Consider the following 25,033-nt stretch of genomic DNA (forward strand, 5'->3'; position numbering starts at 1 on the left):
CCAGAGGGCCTAGCTCCTTCCTGGTACCAAGTGTGTGATCCTGACCTGTGTGAAGGCGGTCTTGTCAAAAGTAGTGAAATGAGAATTTCTGCAAACGGTAATCCAGATGATCAGCATGTATCCCTTGGGCCTGGACTTCCACTATGTTAGTGAGTGTAGGAAAATACTGTGTCTTTTATGGAAGAAAATTCAATGTATGCTGTGAATTTGTTGGTTTGAAACATTGAAAATTTTTCATTAGACAATGTTTACATACCTCACCTGAAGAACCTTTGAGAGTGTATATATGAAATTTAAAATATATTAAGTTGCTTTAAAACAATATGTATAGCTATAAAAGTTGGAGTTATTTTAACTTTGAATATGTACCAAGTCTCTTAAATATTGAAATCTTGTGGACTTTTTGTGCTTCTGTGTTTTACTTTCCTGTTAGACCATGTAGGAAACTGTGTTCTTGTTATTGGTAAAGGGGCCCTCACTGAAATCCAAGCTTGGAAGGATTTCCTTTGTTGTTTCAGATTTTCTAGTTTGGTTTTGAAGGTTGGGTTATGGAGCTAGAGGATGTGTGGGCGGGATTTCTCTAACGTTGACATCTATTCCATGAGCTTTTTCCTAGGCGCTTATTTTATTGCAGCGTATTAAACTTCTTTGATATTAAAGTGTGTTTGTGTAGTTACTGGAGAGGGTACAGAACACATTGAAGCCCAGCATTCAACTTGTAGCCTACGGCAAAGTTGGTAAGTTGCCAGAAGGAACCAAAAAGCAATACTTCTTACTACTTTTGCCTCGGCCACTGATGTTGGGACTTAAAGGAACATCGTTTGGTAGATCTGTGGCCATTTTGTGAGTTATGGCTAACTTCAGGGAATAGAAAACACAATGGATGATCCTTGGGAATTCCCATGGCAGAATTGGGAAGGTGCCAGTGCTTCATCCTGAGGTGCAAGGAGCAACTGAATCCGCGCTTCTGACCTCAGGTATGCCACTGCTAGATTGGGGGGATGTGCACAGCACCCCAGCTCTCTGGAGCCCATGTTGGGGTAAAGGCAGAAAGTTGGCAGGAAATCCTTCCATTTACTCGCCTCATGACCCGTTTCATTATATTCTTTCAACTCTCCTGGAGATGAGTCTATTTAGGGATCCAGTGAGCCAGTGGTTCCTGTGGAATCAGCCACAATTTCATTAACAAGTTCATCTGACAGTGGCCATTGACATGCAGAAGTCCACCCGATGGAAATAACCCTGCAGCTGGCAGCCAGGCCACCCTTTTTTAAAAAAATTATTATTATTATTTACAACTTTATTGGAGTATAATTGCTTCACAATGGTGTATTAGTTTCTGCTATATAACGAAGTGAATCAGTTATACAGATGTATAGGCCGCCCTTCTTAATTTGAATTTGGAGAACTATCTTGTTCCAGATGAGGACTTTTCGTTGTTGAGATAGACCTCTTTTCCTCCAATATTCATCCTGTGGTAGAATAACTGGAGTCTGACATGCGATATGCAGACTGGCTTGGGGTGAGGGAACATCTCTAAAATGAACTCTCAGGGCTCAGGACATAGGGGTGATAGAGATGCATTATCACCAATATGGGGAAGTGTGGCAACACTAGTTGGAAGCCTGGGCATCCCTTCGACTCCCTCCACCCCCCCTCCAAGCCCTGCTGTGCCCATTCCCTTGGCTAGATATTTCCTTGTAACTGAAATGTGCCACTTACTTTACTCTAACTCGGGTTGCAGACTGATGGCTGACAGTTGTGTTTTATTTAGCCAGTGTTTAAAACACTATTTTAAAACAGTGTTTACATAAAAATTGATTTCTAGCTTCTCTTTTAAAAAAAGATAATGAAGATCTGACAAAATTAGTGCACGGTAAGAATCAGTTGAAGCTGGGTAGATTGGGAAGCTCACCCTTCAGGTCATCACAATCTGCCTCATTTACCATTTGTCCCTTCTTCTTTACAGTAAGGAACCAGGTCTCTATCCCTGCTGCTTTATCAGAAGTGGCAGTACAAATGATGGGCTGAAGGGCATGTGCCTACTTGACTCATTTAGGTAAGTAACCTACTGGCCTCTCCAGACTCTTGAGCTTACAACCCTATTTTAACCTGTTTTCTGTCCTGTACCTGGTTCATTACATTTCCTCCCAAATCCCTCATTGCTTTGAAGGCACTGCAGTTAACCATCACTGCCCACTTTCAAGGTGACCATGTGCTGTTAAGGTGTGGCATATGTGACCGTCACCACGAGCGGGAAATCAGTTTATGGTCCTGCATCAGAGGAGGGCCAGCAGGGTCCCCTTGGTGTCAGGGGCCTTGCCCAGCCTCACTGCCAGGCCCTGGCCTCACCAAGACACTGAGGTCACATGTCCTACAAAGCTCGATTTGAGTGCAATTCTGTGGTCTGAAGTCATAGCAGAACCACTGTAGGAGCAGGTTTGCCTCCTTTCTCCACTGATCCGTAAGAACCACTGTTCTGGTGCCTGACAGATCAACCTTACAGGACAGTTGGAGAAGCCGCACTAATCTGTTGCCCTGACGCTCTAAAACCTTCAGAGCCATGTTAAATACGGGCATGGCTCTGTACACAAATTTACAAAACGTGGGTGTGACTCTTGAAGAGAAGTGAGGATGGACAGCCTCCCCAGATCCGTGTGTGCTGTGCCGTGTCAGGCTCTGTTCTCACACTGACATCCCCAGGGAGCTATGACTAAGCCACCCACCCAGACCTCCCCTTCCTTCTTCAGGAGGAACAGTCCTCCTTTGCCACTTCAGGAAGGCTAGAGAGTTCCAAGGGCAGATACCCTATATGTGCTGCGTCTGGGCTCCATGCCTGGATTGTGGCTGGTGTATGGGCAGCCCAGAAACTCTCGCCCGTGCGAGGTTGTGTGTCAGCAGCCCTGGGCTCATCCTTGATGCAGAAAAAGAGATCAGCAAAGGCAGAACCTGAGTGAGTCAATTTCATGTTCACAGGAAGACAACAGACAATATCCAACATATTCTAAAATAACACGTCTCAGGACAGGGCAGGTGCGGCTCCCCCAGGGGCTTGTTCTAAACCAGTCTCTTTAAAAGAGTGATCCAAACAAGACTACAGAACCCCCCCACCCCAAACCAAACCAAATGTCACAACTACCTAGCATCTGAAAAGCGAAGCAAGACACTGGATGTTGACGTTAACATATAAAAATACTATAACAAAATGAAATACAAATATATATTAGAATCTGTTAAGTATTCTGTGTAAAGAGATGCTTTCATGGTTAGGCTAACAGCAGGCAAAGAAGAGACAAAGCCCAGCCTTTTCCATTTCCTGACACCTGCACGGGGAGCCGAAGCCACTGTCGCCTGCAGTACTGCCAAAGCAGCAGCAACTTTGGGACTTGCCCTGCATTATGTCTCTTCAGTGGAATCAGCCGAGGACGACGTCAAAGTGAACTGGAGTCTTTACCAAAGGGGTGGCAAGGCTCAGAAATGATTTCTCAGATGATTTCGCGGTAGCCGCCTTCTGGGACTCGGCAGGCCCAAACGTGAACAGGCAAGGTGTGTGGTGATCCAGTTCCTTAGCAACTTTCGGGTCAGTGGTTCAGTTGCGGAAAACTTGATCCTGGGGCACATGGGTCTCTTGGCCCCTTGCTGCCCTCACCCTTGTGGTGCATCCCAATCTTCTGGCTCGACCAAGGGTGAGTATGGAGCTGGGCTGGGGCGCGGGGTGCTGTGGAGGGGTGGACCGGGGTGGCAGCAAGCTCGCAGGGTGCTCCCTGCAAACAAACACTCCATCCTCTGCCCTCCCAAACCCATGGCACTGGGAGTGCAGGACTCCTGGCGGCCAGTACCTGTCTGCAGGTGCCCTATCCACTTCTGCAGAGCGAAGAGGTCCTGCCAGACATCGCCCCTCAAGCCCGGGGAACGGTTTCTGCAGGTCAGTGAGGAATGGTGGTGGCCAGGGGAAGGTGTGTGTCTCAGGGTTGGCAGATTCCAGAACCCTCTCTTCCGTGGAAGGGGCAGGCTAGCTACACTTGAGCTTTCCTTCTTACCCAGCCCGGTGCTGGCTGCTGTCCAGGCGCCCGCAGGGGCCCAGAAAGTCTAGGTAAGAGACGGATGCTGTGCAGCCCTAGGAGAAGCCCCGAGGCCCAGGCTGCTGCCCATGAGTGTGAGGGGTGCTGTGGCCTTGCTCAGAGTTACAAGAAAATAGAGCCTGGCCCCTGGTGAGGGGCAAATCCAGCCTTCAGGACACCTCCCCAGATGGACAGGGCAGGGTCCTCTTCCCATTACAGGGGGCCCAGGACTCAAACTGACTGGCCTGAGTCCCAGGGTAGTGAAGCACACCAGGTGCTCAGTCGTAGGAGGCTCCAGGACACTTAGTATCAAGGGCTCCGCCTGCTGCCCCCAAGCACAAGGCCACCTCAGCCCCAACACAGCACACTCCCCTGACCCTGCCTTCTGTTTGCAGACGGAAGGAGCCAGGAAAGGGACATGCTCACCCTCCTTGCCCCCCAGGATCCCCCAGGGGCACATGCTCTTGGGGAGACACTGGGACAGGAGAGCGTGACCTATCTTCCTTCCAGCCAGCTCACTATTTAGGCACAAAGATCATCTTCCTGCGTTTTCATTCTGCATGAAGAGAAGCATCTGTAGTCACAGGGCCACATGTTCGATGACGCTTCAGACACAGTCCTTCCTTGCAAACACTTGGAGTAGCAGCTCTGGCCTGGGCCGGTGTCTGTGGTTGGAGCCCTCACTCGCCTCAGATCCCTTCCCAGGCATCACAGGTCGCTCCTGTGATGTTCTGTGGTCAGTCCCATCTGTCCGTGAGGGGAGAACACCCACAGTACCCAGCCCCGGTTAGGCACATGAATACTTATTGATGTGATTAATGAAAGTAGATCTTCTAACTCCTCCAGCTTCCCTCCTGGAGCCACAGTGGGAGGGTCTACATTGCTCGCCCCCATTTGATAGCTGAGGAGACTGAGGCCCATGAGGAAGAAGTTTGCCCAGAGTGACAGAGCCAGCGGAGGTTTCCTGATGTCTGGACCACTGCTCCCTACTGGTCTGTGGCATGAGGTGATCTGAACCCAGTCTACATGGGAGGAGACCCCTCCTTGGCCTAGCAGCCTAGCCCAAGCCCCCTACACCCCCAAGTCCCCCTGCTAGCTAGCAGCTGATGGCTGGCTAATGGCTGGGGAAGCCCAGGACCAATGCCCCCTTGGTGGCTAGTGTCTGGAGGTGGTGATGTTTATTCAGTTGGAACCAAGAACCCCTCTGTCCTTTTTGGTGGTGTTCCACCCCCCCGCCCCCACCAAGCAGTCCCAGCGGTTGTTTCCTCCGCATGAGCACCCTCCTTGAAATTACAGTGCTCATCCCATAACTCTGGGATTCAGAGGTCTGGTCCTAAAACCACCTCCACCCCCTGGCCCATTCCCAAGCAAGCAGTGGCTGCAGCACTGCCAGGCAGCCCAGGGGGCAGGGCTTGGTCCCTTCCTGGCCAGCAGGAGGGGGCCCTTCGCCTTCGCAGCCTGGCCTACTGCCAGCAGACGCTGCGGCAGCAGAAGCTGAGAGCCAGGCCGGCTGCCCCAGCGCAGGCTGCGAGTACTTCAAGGTTATCTGCAGGGGGGCAAGGGGCTTCTGGGACCCGCACAGGCCACAGGCGAGAGGGAAAGGCTGGTTTGGGAAGGGGCAGGCCCATCTTCAGACCCAGGTAGCAGGCGAGGAGGAGGTGTCACTAGTCTGCACTTCTTGGCCTGACCTCACGCACACATTCATTCAACAAATATTTATTAAGCGCCTATTTGTACAAGGCACTTCCGGAGAGGGCGGCCTGCGGCCCGGGCCACACCCACCCGCCCCTCCCCAAGCTGCGGCGCCGTCGGCTTTAGAAAGGTGGTTCTTGCGCCCCCGCCCACGGGAGGGTCGGTAGCCCAGGCGTCGCCGTGGTGCTGGCCCGCACCCCAGCCCAGCTGCCCGCCACTCGGTCTCCGCTGCGGCCGCGCCCCCTCGCCCGCCCTCTCCCCTCCCCGTCCACGCCGGGCGCTAAGCGCAGAAGGCACAGCCACACTTGGTGGGCTTCTCCACCTCCTCGGCAAAAGAGGTCCCGTCGCTGCACTCAAAGGTGAACTTCCTCCGCTTCAGCCGCAGGCCCTGGCAGCAGCCCTGGCCGGGGCATGAGCCCCGGCACTCCACCCACGACAGCGGGCGCGTGGTCTGGCAGATGGCATAGCCCCTCTGGACCTGGTGAAAGTCCCGGACAGGGTCCCCCCAGCACTCGGACTCTGGATGGGACAGACACCAAGAGAAAGCCTCAGGGCACACCCATGGGCCAGCGCTGCCCCTGGGGAGGCAGGAGGAGGAGAAAAAGGAGGAGGAGGAGGAGGAGGGTGGGGCAGCATCCTTGGACCCCACCTCCATCCCCACCTCCTCCCTGCCAGACATGCACATGCACAGGCTTCCTCCTGGGCCCACAGGGAGGTCAGTGAAAAGAACTTTCTAGCTGCCAAGGCCCCCCAGGACAGATTGGGCTGTCAGGGTACAGTGGCCTCCAGAGGAGTGCAAGAGGTGGCTGGAAGCCTGGGAGGCGATGACATCAGAGAAGAAATTGGAGCCAGAGGGTATGGCCTAGGGGACCTGAAGGTGCCTGAGTTTTGGATTTCTCAGGCTCTTTCCTGCCCCCTTCAGCAGAAGTCCCTTGACCGTCTTGGTCACGTGGGCGAGGAGGACCTGGGAAGGGTCCCCAACTCTCAGACTTCCTGCTGCTCTCCAGGTCCCTAAGTGATGTGGCCAAGACGCTGTTACTCTGGTGGTCTCTTCTGTAAGGAGAGACCCCAGCCAGAAGGGGCACTTAGCCCAGATAAAGAGGCTACAGGGCAAGCTGGGCCAGAGAGAGGTGGGCATCTGTCTGGGGGTGCGGCTCAGAGCCCAGAGGATTGGGGGCACTAGAGCCCAATAGCAGCCCAAGGTGCAGGAGGGGAGGGGGCACGGAGGGGTTGCTGAGGGTGGGAAAAAGAAAAGTCCCTAACGCACGTTGTGGGGAGGGACCCTAGAGAGGGCATGTCAGGAGGGGGGCCCCTGACCTTGCTCGCACAGCTCGCCCGAAAAGCCGGGGTCACACACACAGTGCGCCCCCTTGGTGGCTGAGGCCTGGCAGTGGCCGTGCAGGCACCGCAGGCCCCCACAGGGGTCTGCAGGTGCCCCAGCCTGGTTGCACAGGGCCCCCGAGTACCCATCCTGGCACTGGCAGCTGTAGGAAAGAGCATCCAGAGGCATGCACTTCCCGTGGACACACCTGGAGGGGACAGAGAAAAGGCATTGTGAGGACAGGCCAGAGCCAGCCCAAGCCCACCCGAGGGCGCCCCACACCCCCGGCCTCGGGCTAAACAGGGTCTTATTCTGTTCCCAAAATTGAAACAAAGGGAGCAAAATGTGATTCTGTTTGTCCCTAGGGTCCTTTTCCTGTTAATAAAAACTGAAAGCCAGAAAAAATTAATAAAACCCTGTGTTAGGCCACATGTTCCAATTTTGGAGTTTAAAGACACAGTCTTTCCTCACCATGGGAAAGTGGAACTTGCAGGGAAGGGAAGGGAACCTGCAGGTGGGCAGTGGGGGAGGGTTCCCTGAGCCCAGCCCAGGCTCACTTGTGGCCATGGCAGGGGCCGTCGGCTGGCTGGTCGCAGTGCAGGCCCTCCCAGCCGGCCTCGCAGTGGCACACGGGCCCTGGTGTGGCATTGGGCTGGCAGATGCCATGCAGGCAGTAGAGCTTCCGGCAAGGCTCACAGCCTGGCACCACCCCTGGCTTCATCCTCGTCTTTGTGAAGTCCTGCAACTCGTTGTTGATGTACAGGTTTCGGATGCAACCGTGGAAGCTCGTGCCATTGAGGATCTGCCACAGGCGGAAGGCAGCCGAATTCACGTCCACTGGCATCCCTGGAGTGGAGGGAAGGGGGCAGAGCTGGGCTGAGTTAGGCTCAAACCCTGCCTGGCACCCACCTCTGAGGCCCACTGGGCATCTCTACAGTGTTCCCTCTTGCCCTCGGCATCTGTCCTTCAGTCTCTGCAACTCTGGGCCAATGTCTTTTGCCACCTTGGAGGGTCCAGACTCCTTTCCCAGAAGAAATGGAAAAGCTGCTTCCTCTGTGATCAGAGCCTGGGGGTGTCAGGCCTGGCAGCAGCCAGCTGACAAGTGATGCTCTGGGTGCCTGAGTCTGGCCGCCCTTGCCCAGGGCTCCTGCCCAGAACACCAGCTTTTACCTCCCAGAGACCCCAAAAGCAGCAAAGGACTTGGGCCCAGAACTCATGTGTATGGCACTTTGTCCCCCACTTTTGTGGTCATTCCTTCACAGCAGCCCTCTGACGTCGGAACTGCTGAAACCCCTTCGATTTCAGTGCTCAGGGACCTAAGCAAAGTTGCACAACTAGTAAACAGCAGAGCTGGGATTAGAATCCAGGGCTCCATCCCTCACACCCTCCTGGCCGAAGTCTCGGCAAGGCCCTCTGCGGCACTGAGGCAGTCCCGCTGCATCTAGAAACCTGTCTCATCTAGACCTAGAAATGTTCTTGGGTGCTGGATGGGGTCATCTAGCCACAAAGCCTGTAAGTCCAGCTGAGAGGTCTCCAGTTGAAGCAGGGAGTCCATGCCTGGGCCTCTGAGGGACCCGAGAATGGACCCTGAACAATTGACAAGCCCCTTCTGGCCCTAAGCCAAGAGGAAAGGTGCCTACCGTGCAAAAGATAGCTGGGAAAGTCCAGGCCCCCTCCCAGGCCAGGCCAGGCCTCAAGCCCAACCCACATTTCCATCTTTCTTTGTCAGTCTTGGCTGGGCAGAGAGCAGTGCGGGCTCTAGGCAAGGTGGACAATCCGCCAGCAGCTTGGCCATTCACTAGGATCCTCCCCCACTGCCACCTTGGAATGTCCCCCACAGGGCAGTTCTCCTGAGCCCAAGGCTCAGGCCAGAGAGCAACAGAGGCCCCATCTGGAATGTCTGTTGCCACCACCTGATGGAGTGGCCCGGGGAGGGCCAGCTGCAGCTCCACCCAGGCCAGGTCCTCACCTCCCACATAGAGGGGCGCCTCGCTGTTTAGTGTATAGTGTTTGCCGAAGTTGTCCATGGTCATGGGGCTGCCGCCATCGATGGAGAGATTCACCATCTGGTCAAAGGTGACCAGCTCAACGGTGTGGAACTGCCCATCATTGATCGTCTCGGCACTGGAAGAAGATGAGGTGCCCCCGCCCCAGGGAATGGCTTTCAGCTGGACCCATCCCCGCCTAGGCACTTCCCCAGAAAGGCCACTGGTCCAGCAGCTGATTCCCAAGAAACCCAATATCTAACAGAGGGGACAGTGGGGACTTGACGGCCTCTGACCTGGCCCCTCCTGCTCCCCTTTGGGCACTCTCTCAGGAAAGCTGAGAAGTTTGGGGCAGGGGTTTCCAACTATCAGCCTCCCCTCCCCACTGAGGAGCTCCCTGTGTGGCGGGTGTGGGACGGGGAAGGATGGGACCACTGCTCAGGCCCCAGGGAGCCTCGGACCCAGCATGGGGCTGGACTCGGTGGTCTGAACGCCCTTTCCGCTTGGGCAGCCCAGGTCTCTGGTAGTGCCGATAACCACCTGCTCTTGGCCCAGGAGACCCCTCCCTGGCAGTCCCCCAGCCCCTGAGGGCAGCTGGGGGGCCTGAAGAAGCCCTCCCTACCTGTAGATGGCAGAGCTGGGGTAGCTGCCCGGGTCATAGCTGACACGTACATGGCCCTGGTAGAGCTCCACTGCAATGTGGTCGTTGTCCCCATTGTACAGCAGGATCCCATTGTCCTCTGCTGTGGAGACCTATGGCAACGGCACTTTCTCTCCCACCCCACCCCACGCAGCAGCAGCACAGGCTGGCGGGTGGGGCAGATGAAGGACCCACGATTAAAAGAGAAATGTGTGCAGAACTGTCCTCCCCTGCCTCCCCAAGGGAAACATCCTCCAGGGGGCGCTGTCCCAGGCTGGCAGCCCCACACCACCACCACCACCACCCCCACTCAAATTCCATCCACAGCCCGTCTGGCCAGGGCCAGGCAGGGGAGGGCAGATGGGCCAGCTGAGGCCTGGAAACTCTGTGCCAGGAGGTAAGACAGCTTGGGACCACCTGCCCAGAGAGGACGGTTAGACAGGATGTGGGGTATCCTGTTCTGTGGGCCTCAGGGAGCTGCCTTGGGGCCAGGACGGGACCTACAGAGGACAGATTCAGGAAGACTCTCCAACAGCCAGAGCCACCCAAACCTGGAAGGTAGCACCTGTCACTGGAGCCATGTGAGCAAAAGCTGGAACTGTGCCTTGGGAGGGAGATGCCTCTATGATGCTGTAGGAGCCATGATCTTTTTTTCCTGCCTTGTTCCTCTCCTGGTAAAGACTCTGACCCCCTGGTCTGTAGAGCTGGCACATGGCCCAGTCTGGACCACGGCACCCCATCTCCCTGGACTCAGTAGTTGGTCCAGGGATGGGCATGTGACCTGAGGCAGGCCAATCAGAGATCTTCTCCGATCCGAGGTTGTTGACTGTTGTCCAACTAGAGCTATCGGGGAAGAGCCTGCGGTGGGGATAGCGGGATAAACTGAGCCTCTCCAAGGATGTGCCTGAGGCAATGGCTGGGCAGGGTTTTGGTGAGTTTTATTCTGTTGAGCAGTTAGGCTAGCTGTGGTCTTGCTGTGTGGACAGTGTAGTGGATAGAATTTATGAGAGGTGATCAAGGGAAGGAGAGCAGAGTGGGCATGTTTGAAAGGCTGAAAGGTTCTGAGAGAAAAGGAGAAGAGGACAAATAAAGGAGAGAAGAAAGATGTGGCGGCTGGGATAAGGAATGGAATTTGGGGGAAAGAAAGGGATGACTAAAGAGGAGTTTAATTTCTTTTCATGTGAAGTGCAATGCGATCCGCTGTCCCTCCCCAAGAAATATTTAGCAAACAATGCTGCTGAAGTAGAACTTGCTTCTTTTTCCCTCAACATAACGATGTTCTGAGATGGAATTCAAGACATGAAGTGGAAAATAAGGGCTCCCAGCGCTAGCTGTGGCCATGTTCCAGCCACATGGAGAAAGCCAGTCTGCAGCATTGGAGGCTGAAGCTGAGGGGAGTCTTTGAGACAAGAGATGGTGGGAGAGGATCCTGGTAAGTTTGGTTTTCCGGATCCAGTCACCCATGAGACCACCTCCACCCCTGCCCTTCCCCGAGACTGGTTTTGTGACCCAATAACCTTTCCGACTGTGCCTAAACTAGCTCAAGCTGAGATCCTGATACCCACATCCAAAGAGTGTTGACTAACACAGGGTGCTCCCAGCTGTCCTGATACTCTGACCTGAGGCCAGGGTCCCCTGCTGCCGGACCACCCTCTGTGACGGGCGCCCTGGGCACGCACCTGCAGTGTGATGTTGGCCCGTGGCCAGTTCTGCAGGTCGGTGAACTGTAGGTAAGTGTCCCGATCCACGAAGTTGACACTGAGCAACTTCTCACACTCGGGGCCGCCAAAGCCCGGGAGGCACTGGCACACAGGCTGGCTGCCCTGATCCACACAGTTGGCCCCGTTCTGGCACTCAGTCCTCTCACAGGGGCTCCTGGGGGCAGGCGGGCGGGGAGGGGTCTCGCAGAGCTGCCCACTGAGAGGGAAAAGACATGGGTCAGAGAAGGCAGGGCCAAGGGGCAAGGGGTCATCTTCCTCTCCCACAGTCCTGGAGAGAAACTCACTAAACATCTTGGGACACTGTTGCTTTAAAGTAACAGAAGATGCTCCTAATGGACACTTTCCCTAAGAGAATTAAGAGCCAGAAAGATGCTGAGGAACAAGGTGAGAAACAACTGTGGTCCCTGCACCAGCAGCATCAACATCACCTGAGCACTTGTCAGAAATGGAAAGCCTGGGCTTCCCTGGTGGCGCAGTGGTTGAGAGTCCGCCTGCCGATGCAGGGGACGCGTGTTCGTGCCCCGGTCCAGGAAGATCCCACATGCCGCAGAGCGGCTGAGCCCGTGAGCCATGGCTGCTGAGCCTGCGCGTCCGGAGCCTGTGCTCCGCAACGGGAGAGGCCACAACAGTGAGAGGCCCGCGTACCGCAAAAAAAAAAAAAAAAAAAAAAAAACACAAGCGGAGCATGGGAGGTGGGTGACCGGAAGGAGGGCAGGTGCCCTCCCCTCGCAGCCTCCCAGAGAAACCAAGATGCAAAAGTAAATGACCTTTAATGCAGGGCATGTCTTCAGGGGTTCACTGGGCAGGTAGGTGATGGGGCGCCGCCCAGTAATCTGTACCCACCTCCCGCTCCCTCCACCAGTCAGGGTAGGGACCCTCTGCCTGTGCTCTGAGCTGATGAACTTTCCCCAGACCACACAGATGGTGACTGGCATAGCCACGGTGAAAGCTCCCAGGGTGGCCCCTGCCAGTCCCAGAGCTGACAGCTAAGAGGAGTCAGTCACTCATGGTGCCTCCCGGGGCCGCTCACCTGTAACCCTCAGCACAGAGGCAGGAGTAGCCATTGACTCCATCCACGCACTGGGCCCCATTCTGGCAGCGGTGGTCCTCGCAGTCATCCCGGTTCTCCGTGCAGTTGTCACCCGCATAACCAGGTGCACACTCACACCTGGGGTGGGCAGGGGTGTGGGTGGTGTGGGTCAACAGCCCCACACACAGCCCAGAGCTCGGCCAGGAGCCCGTGCGGCCCCAGGGCTGTGTGTGTGGCAGAGAGTCTCATGGCCCTGGGGGGACCCCACGAGGTCACATGGAGCCCTAGATGTCAAGATGCCCCCACCCGTCCTGAGACCATTTTCTCGTCCAGGAAGAGAGCTTATGTAGGCTGCAGGCGGGGGAGGGGGCTGCTCTGGGCTGGGAGGGTGGACACGCAGGAGCTGGAGGAGACGGGCGCTTGTGGTGGAGGACCACCCTTAGCACCAACGGCACAGCCAAGGTCAACCTTCAGCCCCTTCTCAACCTGCCCCGCTGCCCCCGCCCCCCTCCCCACCCCCAGCCAATGCATGGCTCTGAGTCACATGGGGCTCATCCATCCCTCTTCCCCAGCCTCCCAGCTGCACCGGCCCAGCCTCCCAGGCCTCAGACGCTAGTGCCCGCCTCTCCACAGCCTCCTGACTCCAGGCCAGGCCCCAGCTTCCCGGCTCACACTGTGGCCCACTGCTCGCCTGAGTCAGTCCATTTCTGCCAATTGTTTGCCCATCAAATAAAGAGCACGCTCCTCCACCCCTGTTCGGTCGCAGCCCTGCCAGATGCTCCCTATCCGGCTGCCCCCATAACAAGCCACCCCGTGGTCAGACCTGCTTCCACAGGCAGCAACCCGCACCTCACTACACTTCTCTGCCTTCACACCTGTTGATTCTGGACTACCCTCTTCTCTCTCCCTGCCTCGGTCCAGCCAGGCCAGTACCTCATCTCCTCCAGGAAGCCTCCGGTGAACACCCCTTGCCAGAAACCCTTCCAAACTACAAAATACAAACTCCACAGCTCAACCACACAACCTGGCAGGTAGGTGCTCCTGCCTGATTTTTTAACTCATTCCCAGTGTTTTTCAAGAGGTAAGAAATACCTTTGTACCCAGTACACACACACACACACACACACACACACACCCCGCTGCAATCAGTTTCATGCCAAAATATTTATCCTCACTATATAAAAGGGCATGATGCTCTCTGATATTTTCTGGTTTATTTTTTTAACATTAACCTTGACCCACCCAACTGATCACAATCTATTACTGGGTCTTGAGCTGCAGTCTGAAAAATGTTACAGTAGCTAAGCACCCACAGACTCATTCACTGTCATTCCCTTATCCATTCATCCAGTGAGTGTGTACTGAATACTTGCTGGGTTCCAGGTACAACATCAGGCACAGCTGAGTGTCTGTCAGTTCCGTCCTTCCTCCAAGACCGGAAGTTGAGTGAAGGTGCACTATACGCCCACCGAGTGCTCCTTCTCTGTGGTGTGAAGGACCATCTGAGCAGTATCCAACCGGACAACGTGCAGTCCTGCTTTATTCCACCCTCTGAGGTCCAGCCCCTCTGAGGAGCGTGCACGCCACTGCTCCTTGGTCTGCTGTGCCCACCCCACCCGGCAGCTCAGCCAGCAGTACAGCATCTGTCCACCATTTGGATGGAGGCTCCTGTGCGACCCCTTGACCTAGGATCTGGGCCTCAGTGTCCCCCGGCTCTCACGTCCTGCCCAGGAGGCTCTGGCAGCTCCTGCTGGACTGAGTCCCTGGGGGACTCCATCCCCTACCTCTGCCCGAGCAGCTGGGGTTGGGTCCCTCAGCCACAGACCTGAAGAAGGCCTGACCACTGTGCTGCCCTGACTGCTGGAACAGGGTCCCAGAAATGAGACTATGTTTGCAGAACTGCAGATGGGAGCAACATCTTAAAAACCCCGTGACCGTCACATCCCAGTCTTCCGGTGACAAAGCACTTCCACATATGCCAGTAACAACGATGGTGACAAGAGTCAAGGACCCCTTATCCAACCCTCCTGAAGCCAGACAGGTTTTGAAATTCAGAACTTTTTGGATTTGGGAAAGGTAATACAACGCCTATAACTGTATATTATGTAACATGCCAGTTGGATCTGGGGCAGCCCCTTAACTAAACATGTTCACATTCTGCTGCAAAATCTACACATATTCCCACTACATGGGATGAATGGTGACTGTAAGTAGCTTCGTATCAGTGCAGGTCGGCTTTTAATATGAAATACATTGATCGGATCAAATTTTGCTAGCAGATGGCTTTTGGTTTTCAGAGTTTTGTGCATTTTGTAATTGGCGATGAGAAATTGTGGACCTGCAATAGTTCTTTATTGAGCACTTTTCAAATGTCAGATGTGGAGGTAAGTGCTCTTCATGCATTTGCTTATCTAATCCTTACAACCACCCCAGGAGGAAGCTACTGGTGCACCCAGTTTGCAGATGAGAAAACTGAGGTTCAGAGTGGTCAAGCCACCCATTCCAGGTCGTGATGTAAACCCAGGTCTGTCCAACTAAAACTACCACCACCCTGCCCCTGTCACTGACTGGCAGGAACTGAACAGCCAAGACCAAACCCACCTGACAAGTGAGGAAACAGTCTGGGGAGGGCAGAGGAGAGGTGACATGGGGGCCCATGCCCTCCCCTGGCCTTAGAGGGCAACACTGACCTGGGCCCATCTGGGGTGCCCACACACTGGGCCTCGTGCTGACACGGGTTCAAATCCGAGGAGCAGAAGTCCACCAGCTGCTCACAGGCCGTTCCTGGGGGAAGAATGGGGGAGAGGCAGGAGAGAAGCTGCCTCCTGTACTCCGCCAGGCAGCCAGCCCAGCAGAAACTTCCTGCAGACACTGAGGCAGGGTCCCAGCCCTTCCGCCCATGGAACAGGGGCTCAGGGCACGTGCACTGGCCCCCACCTCGCTGCAGATGCTCGAACCCCACCACGCTTACCCGAGTACTGCAGGGGGCACTGGCAGGTGTAGCTGCCCATGCCGTCCACACAGGTGCCCCCGTTGGCACATGAGTGTTCCACACAGTCGTCCGTGTTTACCCCACACGTCGGTCCTTCAAAGCCGGAGGGGCAGGAGCACCTGTAGGGAGCAGGGGAGGAGGGAGAGGCATGTGGGCCCACGGCCAGGGTGGCAGCCTTCCTGAGGCACTGATGGAAGCCTGTGGCCAACGGTCAATAGCATCATCCCGGAGTTTTGGTCCCTACTCTGCATCGAGCCCTGTTAGATGCTGGGGGTTAGAGGTGACCAAGACCAGCCCTGTGCTCCTATGCTCATGAGATCACTCACAGTCTAGCAGGGGAGACGACGAGGAGACTGGTAACCAAAGGAGAGACAATGAGTATCAAAACGTTGCGCAACTGAGGCTGGGGAGGGTGGACAAAGGGGCAGAGGACACCTAGCTCCTCCCTGGAGGGAGTGGTCAGGGCAGGCTTCCTGGAGGAGGTGATAAGTTAGCCAAGGACTCTGACAGGGGAGAAGAGGAAGGGGAGGGAAGGCGGTGGGAGTAAAAGCCTGGGGGAGAGAGAGCCTTACAGTCCATCCTTCAGGAGGGTACCTGCTCATCTAAATAGTCCAGGGCTTGGGGAGCACATACTTCAGGGATGGGGTGATAACAGGACTGGGGGTAAGCAGGAGTCAGGTCTCGGAGAGCCCTGGAGATCAGCGATCTTCAAACTGGGGTACACTTCCCCCTGGGACAACTGTGGTTTTCCAAGGGGTTTGTGGGTCAGAGAGGTCTGAGAAATTAATTTCCACATCTTCATGTTGTGCACGGAATTCCCCCCTTAACTGACCTGCCCCAGAGCTCCAGAAAGGCTCATGCGCACCTCTTCCAGCATGAGGCCAAGGTGGGCTGTGCCTGGGGCCTAAGATCCTTGGGTGCCAAATGAAGGGACAATTAGGAATATTGATGTTTCCAAAGTGAATGAACAAACACTTTTGCAAGTCATGAGGTTTCCAGTTCTGTGCATTAAAAAATAATTGAAGGAAGACCTCATGGAACTGTCAGCTGATAGAGCATTAAAAATAATTTTTGATGACAGATCACTTGGGATTTTTAGCATATAAACTTGACAGGGTTTCAAATAATTGAGTGACATGGCTATAATAAAACTCGTAATCTCATTGGTTTATTTATGTGAACAAACTTTCTCAGCATTTACAGCTACACACACACACACGCACACACACACACACATTTTTTTTTAAGGGAATAGATTGGCTGCTAAGCCCTCTCACACTCTATAATATTCACCTCTGGACACATAAACCAATTAGGAGAACACACACACACACACACACACACTCACACACACACACTCACACACACAAACAAAAGCTCCATCTAATTAAGAGATACAGTCTAATAAAATTTACCTTTTATGTGTAATAATTATCAAATTTTGGAATACAGTTATGTTGTTCTGATCAACTGTGTATTATTGATCATTGTAATGATAACTCAATGCAAAAGAAACTTTTAATCAGAGGTTTATGGTGACAAGAAATAGTAAAAAAAAAACTTTAAATTTAAACTTATATACCCATTTTGGTGGTAGGAAAGTATGGCAGGGTGCTCAAGGAAAGCTTCTAGTATGAAAACAGATTACATTAGAAGAAAAATGGGGGGCAGGTAAGGGGAGTAAAACAGAAATACTAGTTTGAGTAGAAACGAGAATGATGCAAGACGTCGCAGCTGTTCAAGAGGAGTTCCTTCACGTGATTTCAAAATGATTTTTCCCTGGAGAATAATAAAAGAGTGATTTAAAGAGTCATAGCTTTAATTTTAAATGTTGGGCTTCCCTGGTGGCGCAGTGGTTGAGAATCTGCCTGCTGATGCAGGGGACACGGGTTCGGGCCCTGGTCTGGGAGGATCCCACATGCCGCAGAGCGGCTGGGCCCGTGAGCCACAACTACTGAGCCTGCGCGTCTGGAGCCTGTGCTCCGCAACAAGAAAGGCCGCGATAGTGAGAGGCCCGTGCACCACGATGAAGAGTGGCCCCCGCTTGCCACAACTAGAGAAAGCCCTCGCACAGAAACAAAGACCCAACACAGCAAAAAAAATTAATTAATTAATTAATAAACTCCTACCCCCAACATCAAAAAAAAAAAGTTAATAATATGTACAGCGTTCTGGAAATGACCTTCTTTACAATGAAAAATTAAACTTACCATGAAGATTTTTAGCTGTCACTTAAGAATGTGTGAGGCAGTTTGCAGTTTTAAAAATTCGTTTGCGGAGGGGCGGGGGTGTGAACAAGAAGGTGTGAAGCCTACTGTTTCAGGCTGTGTCCTGGAGTTTAATTCCCCCTGCAAGGTGGTGGCGGATCTCAGCTAAGTCCCCTCTGGCGGGGTTCGGGGAACAACTGAGGAGTTCCTTGTAAGCCTTAGGTTTGAGGGGTTACTCAGGGAGGCACCCCTTTCACCCAAAAGCGTCCTTCCCACAGCACCCCCACAATCTGCAGGCATGCCAAGTGTGAGGGGCTACTCCCAGCTGCACCCCTCCCTGCCTAGCAGGGAGAGTTCCTAGGTGCGTCCTCTCAGCAGCCCCTCTCCGTAGACTCGCCCCCTAGTAGTCCAGCCAATGAGGAGGGGGCTTTGATGGAGCTGGTGCAGAAGCCCAGAGGAGCACAGAGCCTATTATAAGGACGCCGTTTCCAAGGCGACACCTGCCGAGAGGCCATTTAGTGTTTTCTTTTTTACAGCTGGTAATTTGGGTTTGCAGAGACAGGTTTGGCCATTTCTGCCAGGAGATTCAACATCATTTTCTGAAGAGTCAATTTGCTCAGCTGACAATTTATCTTCCGCCACTAAATACCATGTGCTCCTCAGAAAAGCTCCGGGTGCAGGAGAGCTCTGGGAAGCTGGGGGGCTCGTTGAGAGGCTCTGGGGGAGCAGGGTGAGTGGGGGGCTTGAGTGGCGATGTCAGCACTGGGAGGACTTGCGAGATGAGCTGTGGAGGACAGTGGGAAACCGATGCCCGTGGTGCGACCAGAGTGACCCATGAGCTGGGGTGGGAAGGCCCCCGGAGGGCGTGACCAGGACTTGCTCCACCTCGGGGCAGGACTCCCCACCCCTGTCCTGGGGGCTCGGGGTGGACGCCTGATCCGGAGCAGCTGGCTGAGGGCCCTGCCTTCAGGCAACACTGGCCCAACAAGCAGGTGGATGGCTTCAATTGAAGGCCTTGGGGGTTAATGGAGATTACAGGATTTGAAAACACCCCCAAGCTGCCTCGTGGCACTGCCGCATATGCCCTAGGCTATGGACTCCAATGCCACAGAAAGACTCTCCTGGCACATGGCAAGAGCAGGCAGAAGCCTGGAGCAGGGGCTCCAAGCCTCAGCCCCACTGCTGCCTGCTGTGTGACCTAGGCAGCCCCTAGTCTCTGTGCTTTCACTGCCTCTGGGCAGCGGAGGCGTGGCCTGGGTGGACACGGAGAGGCCTCTGGCTGCCGTTTGGAGTGAGTGGCTATTCCCCCTGGGCCTGTCCCTCATCTCCCAGAGCTCAAAGGGCCTGCGCCATCCCATTCGGAGGAGGAAGGCTCCGAGGCTTGGGTGCCGGATCCCATTAGCACTCACCCACCACGTTCCAGCACCCCCACCCCCCCAACCCGGCAACTCACGTGAAGCCGGCATCCTCGCCCTCCTGCGAGTGGCAGGTCCCGCCATTTCCACAGGGGCTGCTGGAACAGCTGTCCAGGGACACCTCGCAGTCTCGGCCCTGGGGAAGAAGTTAGTGATGGGGACCCCAGGGAGACCCAGGGGCCAGTGAGCCAACAGGGACAGCCGGCCCCTCAGCAGCTCGGCCTGCCGGTCCCGGGGGTTCCTTGTTCTCTCATCCACATGTTAGGTCATGGATGAAATGCTCACTTGGGCGCCCGCTCTGAGCTCACCCTGGGCCCTGAGGGCTGAGTGGCCAATGAGACAGCCCCAGCCCTGCCCTACCATGCCCTCGAGCAGCCCTCCGCCTCCAGCCTCAGCCTGCACTCACCTTATAGCCGCTGGGGCAGGCACACCTGTACACCCCAAGGGGGTCGTTATGGCAGGTGCCCTGGTTCTGGCATGGGCTGGACAAGCAGGGATCACACTTGGCCTGGACAGCCAGGCTGGGCGGACCTGAGGAAAGGTGGGAGTGGTGTTAGCGCAGGGACGGGGTGGGGGGACAGGGCTGGGCATAGAGCCCCGTGGCCCCCGGCCCAGAATCCTGGCACTACAGGGACGGGTGCGCGAAGCCCTCTCCCCAAGGAGATGTTTGCCTCTCCTGGTATTCCCTATGGATCGCGCTCACCCCCTTTCAGAGTCCACCTCTCCAGCCTCTGGACCCTCCTCTGTGAAATGGAGCTAAAAACAGCTCCTGCCTCATGGGGCTGGAAGGACTAAATGAGATAATCCGAAAAAGGGGCTTCAGGGGAGCCCCCATGTGGCGGTCAGGGCAGGACCATCGGTGTGACAGCATCATGGTCACCATTACTGAAATCAGCTGATGTTTTATCCATCCCCTCACACCCTTCTGAGGCAACCACCCCCAGCCCTGTCACCTGCTGGCCTGGACAGCAAGGGCGGCCACCCCAGCAGGGAGGAGACATGGCTCTGAGAGGAGGCCACGCTTAGGAGAAAAAAGGTCCATGGCCTTGAACTTGTTTCTCTCCAAGGCTGAGCAGGGAGGACCCTTTCCCGTCACCTCTCTGGCTACAGGCATGACCTTCTCCAGCCCCTTCAGGACTCACTGGTGGCCCTTCCTTGAACTTGGAGGTGGGGGAGGAGCCGGCAGCCAGGCTGCCTGGGGTGCCGCCTAGGAGGAGCATTAGGGCCTCACAGGAATAAATAGTAACACCAGCCAGTTCAATTTGTGAAAATTCAGCGAGCCATTCATTTACGATCTGTACTTTCCTGTTATGCGTGTTATATTCCAATAAAAAATTTTAAAAACACACAAACAAAAACCTTTCACCAGTACCAATCCCACCCCATTAAATAAATACTGAGCAAATGTTTCAACCTACATTGGCCTGCTCCCAGCAGCCATCAGCCAAGCCACAGATCGGGGGCCCTCTGAAGGGTCACTCCTGTGACAGCATCCTGCACACAGGGCGGCCCGGGGCCGCCTCATTAACCCCTGGCTGTCAGCTTCATTTTCCCTGGTGGTCTGTGAGATTGCAGAGTCATGCCCCACGGCCTCCCGTGCCCTCCCACAGCTGCCCCCCTGCTGGGGGGGGACACAAAGCTAGGCCTGGGCCAGCCACTCGGCCACCTCCTCCTGCTCAGCAGGGGCCCCAGGGCTTGGGCTGTCAATCAGTCAGTCAATCCCTGAACGAGTATTTACAGATGCCCAGGGTGAGGCCTCCAATCACACTCAGGCCTTGTATTTCCGCAAATGTCAGGAGAGTGGCAGCTGGGTCCAGTGGCTCAGGCGTTTAAGCTAATTGCTGAGCACAATTCCGACCAAAGGGAGGCCTGAGTGCTTGTACTGCTGAGAGGCTTGCAGCTTCCAGAAACACTGCTATTTTTATTTTCCTTACATAACCCCAGGGAGGGATTAGAGCCCTTACGGCCTGAGATTTTCCGCCTGGCTTTCTTTTGTTCGTTGTGTGGCAGGACAAGAGGGCGGCAATGCTAACAAGCAGCGGGCGCCTCATTCCTGCCACCTGTTCCCCACCCAGCCGGTCACCTCGGGGACACAGGAGTGTCTAGAAGGCTCTGCCAGGGTTGGAGGGGGAAGCAGGAGGTGGGGGGAAGCAACCCGGTACCCACCATCCCCTCTCGTGCTCCTGGGCTCACCTAGGCATTCAAACTTCTTGGCAGGCGTGGTGAGGAGCAGCTTGCCCTCCATATCCGGGGGCCCGGCACAGCGGGCAATGCCAGGTTCCTTGTAGCCTGTCTTCACCCAGCTGGACAACCAGCGCAGGTGGCAGTCACAGTACAGGGGGTTGGCACCAATGGCCCTGGGTCAGAGAGTGGAGAGAAGTAGGCATTATGGCTTCATGGGGTCCTTCGCCCACTGGGTGCCAGGCATTATGCCAGGAGCTGGCAAAACCCTAACCGCCCCCATTGCATGAGCACTCACTGTGTAGGCAGTCAAGTTGTAAGCGCTCCTTATCTGTTGTCTCGATTAGTCCTCATCACACCCTACTATCCCCATTTTACATGTTGCAACTGAGACTCATAAAGGTGGAAGCACTTGCCCAAGATGCACAGAGAAAGTGGGGAAGTGCGATCTGAACTCGTGCTGTTGAGGCCAGAGCCTCTGACTGCACTGCCTCTAGAGTGCACTGGGGAGAAAGCAACCGAGATTTACTGCTGTGATGAACCAGCTGCTTCTCCCTAGTCAGTGCATCTAATCCTCTCATCAGCCCCACAGTGTAAGTTTTCTCTCCTCCATCTCAAAGATGTGGGAACTGAGCCTCATGTGGAATAAGTAATTTCCTGGGGTCACACAACCAGTGAAGGGAAGCCCCCAGATCCAGAACCCAGCGCTGTCTGAAGCTGAAGCCTATACTCTTTCTTTCTTTTTTTTTTTTTTGCGCTACGCGGGCCTCTCACTGTTGTGGCCTCTCCCATTGCGGAGCACAGGCTCCGGACGCGCAGGCTCAGCGGCCATTTCTGACGGGCCCAGCCGCTCTGCGGCATGTGGGATCTTCCCGGACCAGGGCACGAACCCACATCCCCTGCATCAGCAGGCGGACTCTCAACCACTGCGCCACCAGGGAAGCCCCTGAAGCCTATACTCTTTAATTTTTCTTTTCATTTTCAGTTAAACAAGTTTTCACTGTAAACCATTTTCAGACCCGGCACACAATAGTCTCCACCTTACACAACACTGTGAATGTCCTCAATGCCAATGAGGTACACCCATTAAAACGGTTAATTTTATATTCCGTGAATTTCACCTCAATTTTTTTTTAAAGGTACATTCCTATGTTACTGATGGGGATGCAAGATGGTATAACTCCTACGGAGGGGGATTTTATGATATCTATCTAAGCAATGCAGTTGCCTTTTGACCCAGCAATTCTGTTTCTGGGAGTTTATCTCACAGATGTGCCTGCACAAGTGTGTAAAAGCATCTGTGCAATGGTATGGATCACAGCATTGTTTGTAACAGAAAGACTGGAAACCTCCCATGTTCATCAGTGGGGGAGTGGTTAAGTAAACTACAGTACATCCACGTTACATGAAAGTCTACACCACTGTCCCTGCCAACCACAGGACCCATGATCACATGGTCACCACACTCGGTGCGTAGCCTTCCAATCCTTTCCCATATTTACACACGCAGTTCTTCGTGAGGAAGAGATTACGGCCCTCCAGCACACATCGTTTCTGAGCAGCCTGCTTCTTGTCATTAAACAGCATGTCTTGGAGACTTTTCCAGGTCAGCAATATGGATCCACCTCATTTTATCAAACTGCTTCATAGCATCCCAAAGAATGGACACTTCATAGCTTTTGCTGCCAGACATTCTGGTTGTTTCCAAGGTCAGTGAACACTCTGTTCATGCCTCTCTGTGAGAAGCGAGCATTTCTCTAGAACAGATGCCTAGAAGGAGGATTCAAGTCGCAGAGGAAGCGCATGTAAAATGTTAACAGCCGCCCTCCAGAAAAGGCTTATGGACTTACACTCGTCTGCGGTGTAAGGCTGTGCCTTCTCCCTCACATCCCCGCCCCACACTGACACTGCGCACCGCCAACCACTTAGGCTTTGACCAATCCCGTGGGCAAGCTCATAATCTTCTCACTAAACCACAGTGAGAGATTCAGAGACGAACTAGGCATGTATTTGAGGGAACGAAGGGGCCAGCGGTCTTTGAGCCAGCAAATAGAAAAACCAGAGCCTCGTGCCTGAAGTTCATTTCTATCAACATTATGGTGAAAACATAAGGCTGTATACTGCTCACGAGAAAGGGCACATTTCTTAAGTACCAAATGGACGTGCTGCCATTTTCCACCTGTGTCTGGGCAATACAGAGGAAGTGGTTCCCCTGGAGATGTGTTGGGTCTGATGACAGCAGCAGCAACTCTGAGCAGGAATTCCCCCAGATAGCACAGCTGATGATGGCCGATCTTATAAAGCAGGCTCAACAATCTTGGACTCCAGCCCCCAGCGCAGCTGCTCACTGCCCGGGTGACCTTGAGCGGCTCATTTAACATCTCTGGGGCTCACTTTATGATTCGATAAAGAGCCTGCAATCTGGAAGGGGAAGAAAGACAAGCACATATAACCTGAAATGGGCGCCGAGGGAATAATGCAGCTTGGAAAAGAAAGCCGGTTCAACCTCCACGTGTATTTCATTTTTTCTGTCCTGATTTGCTGACAGCATCCATCCTGGTTAATGGGACAGGGAATACACCTTCCTCTTTTCCCTGAACATTACCAGGGCTTTTCAGAGGTAGAGGAAGCTCAGACGCTTTGATTTTTTGAAGCTTCATTGTGTTAAAAAAAAAAAACAAAGACTTAAAAAAAATAACAGGAATACAAAACAGTGGTATGTTTAAAATGTCTACATTCACCAGACTAATATTTTTAACATAAAAAGTATGAGGTAATGTAATTATGTTATTCAAAAGATAAATACAGAATTTATTTGAAAGAAGGTTTTTGTAGCACACTGCAGGAGTGTGGTCTGCTAATGAGCCATGAGTTGAGAGTTTATTATGAAGGGTTTCTTCTCTCCATCTTGTAGCTCATTTAGAGAAAATGCCAAAAAGACTAAATCTGAAGCCACTGCGAATGTGGAGGCCCTTGATCGTTTTAGGATGTCACAATTCCCAATTCCTGCATAAATTTCCCCCATAAATAGCAACAAAGTTGCACCTCAAATGTAAGTGTCCCTTTCCGACTCAATATAAAAAATAATAATAGAGAATAATAAAAACTACCAAAGTCACATACAAAGCTATTCAAAACTATGCCTTCTGGCTTGACCAACACACGCTTTACTTGTCGCTGTATAGAGCAGATGGCGAGCGACTCCTGAATTCAACATTTCAAGCTTTAATTTCTCCAAAGGCAGGGTTTTTGTGGCTACTTCATTAGTTCAAGTAGTTCACTTTCACCTGGAGTCCATTCTTCCCAACAAAAACTGCTGTGAACTCAGTGGGGAGGGGAGAGCCACAGGCCCTGCTGAGACCAGTGGTGAGGACAGCAGCCAGGCTGCTCATCAATCCAAAAGGACTGCGGAGTCAGGTTCATCCCCCAGCAGAAGTATAAATAACCCTGTGTTGTTGCTCTTTGGTATAACTTGGAAATAGTTGAAACAGTAGCTATTCGGTCTGTTCCTGCCAAGGACCGGCTGAGCTTCTTCTATTAACTTAACCAGGACAGAAATAAATCTCTTGTGGCTGTTTCAGAGGTGCCAACTAAACAGTTTAGCATACACTAAAACTTCAAAATCTCTTCACCTGAGCTATTCCTCCTCTACCCATCCTCCTCCCAGGCAATTTATTTGTGTGCATCACTGTCTTCTTCTTCTGGAATGAAGCTTCCTGAGAGCAGGAATCATGAATCCCCCACTGTGCCTGACACTAGCCGGCGTCCTGTCTTCTGAATGAATGCCT

At 53.7% G+C, this 25,033-nt stretch overlaps 1 protein-coding gene across 1 annotated transcript in view; it reads right to left on the minus strand.

The window, feature by feature from the left end:
- Positions 1-6,033: 6,033 nt before the first annotated feature.
- SLIT1 (slit guidance ligand 1) overlaps positions 6,034-25,033 on the minus strand; it is a gene marked incomplete at its 3' end in the record, with an annotated part of 170,247 nt that continues 151,247 nt past the window's right edge. The window contains exons 26-37 of the mRNA XM_079712349.1: positions 21,258-21,421; positions 19,471-19,595; positions 19,103-19,200; positions 15,422-15,561; positions 15,141-15,234; positions 12,451-12,588; positions 11,379-11,616; positions 9,682-9,812; positions 9,044-9,198; positions 7,632-7,920; positions 7,071-7,282; positions 6,034-6,272 (exon numbers count right to left, since the gene is read on the minus strand). Of these exons, the coding sequence (XP_079568475.1) occupies positions 6,034-6,272; positions 7,071-7,282; positions 7,632-7,920; positions 9,044-9,198; positions 9,682-9,812; positions 11,379-11,616; positions 12,451-12,588; positions 15,141-15,234; positions 15,422-15,561; positions 19,103-19,200; positions 19,471-19,595; positions 21,258-21,421 (2,023 nt within the window). The remainder of the gene's footprint in view (positions 6,273-7,070; positions 7,283-7,631; positions 7,921-9,043; positions 9,199-9,681; positions 9,813-11,378; positions 11,617-12,450; positions 12,589-15,140; positions 15,235-15,421; positions 15,562-19,102; positions 19,201-19,470; positions 19,596-21,257; positions 21,422-25,033) is intronic.

The sequence above is a fragment of the Hyperoodon ampullatus genome (genome assembly GCF_949752795.1).
Source record: "Hyperoodon ampullatus genome assembly, chromosome: 1".
NCBI lineage: Eukaryota > Metazoa > Chordata > Mammalia > Artiodactyla > Ziphiidae > Hyperoodon > Hyperoodon ampullatus.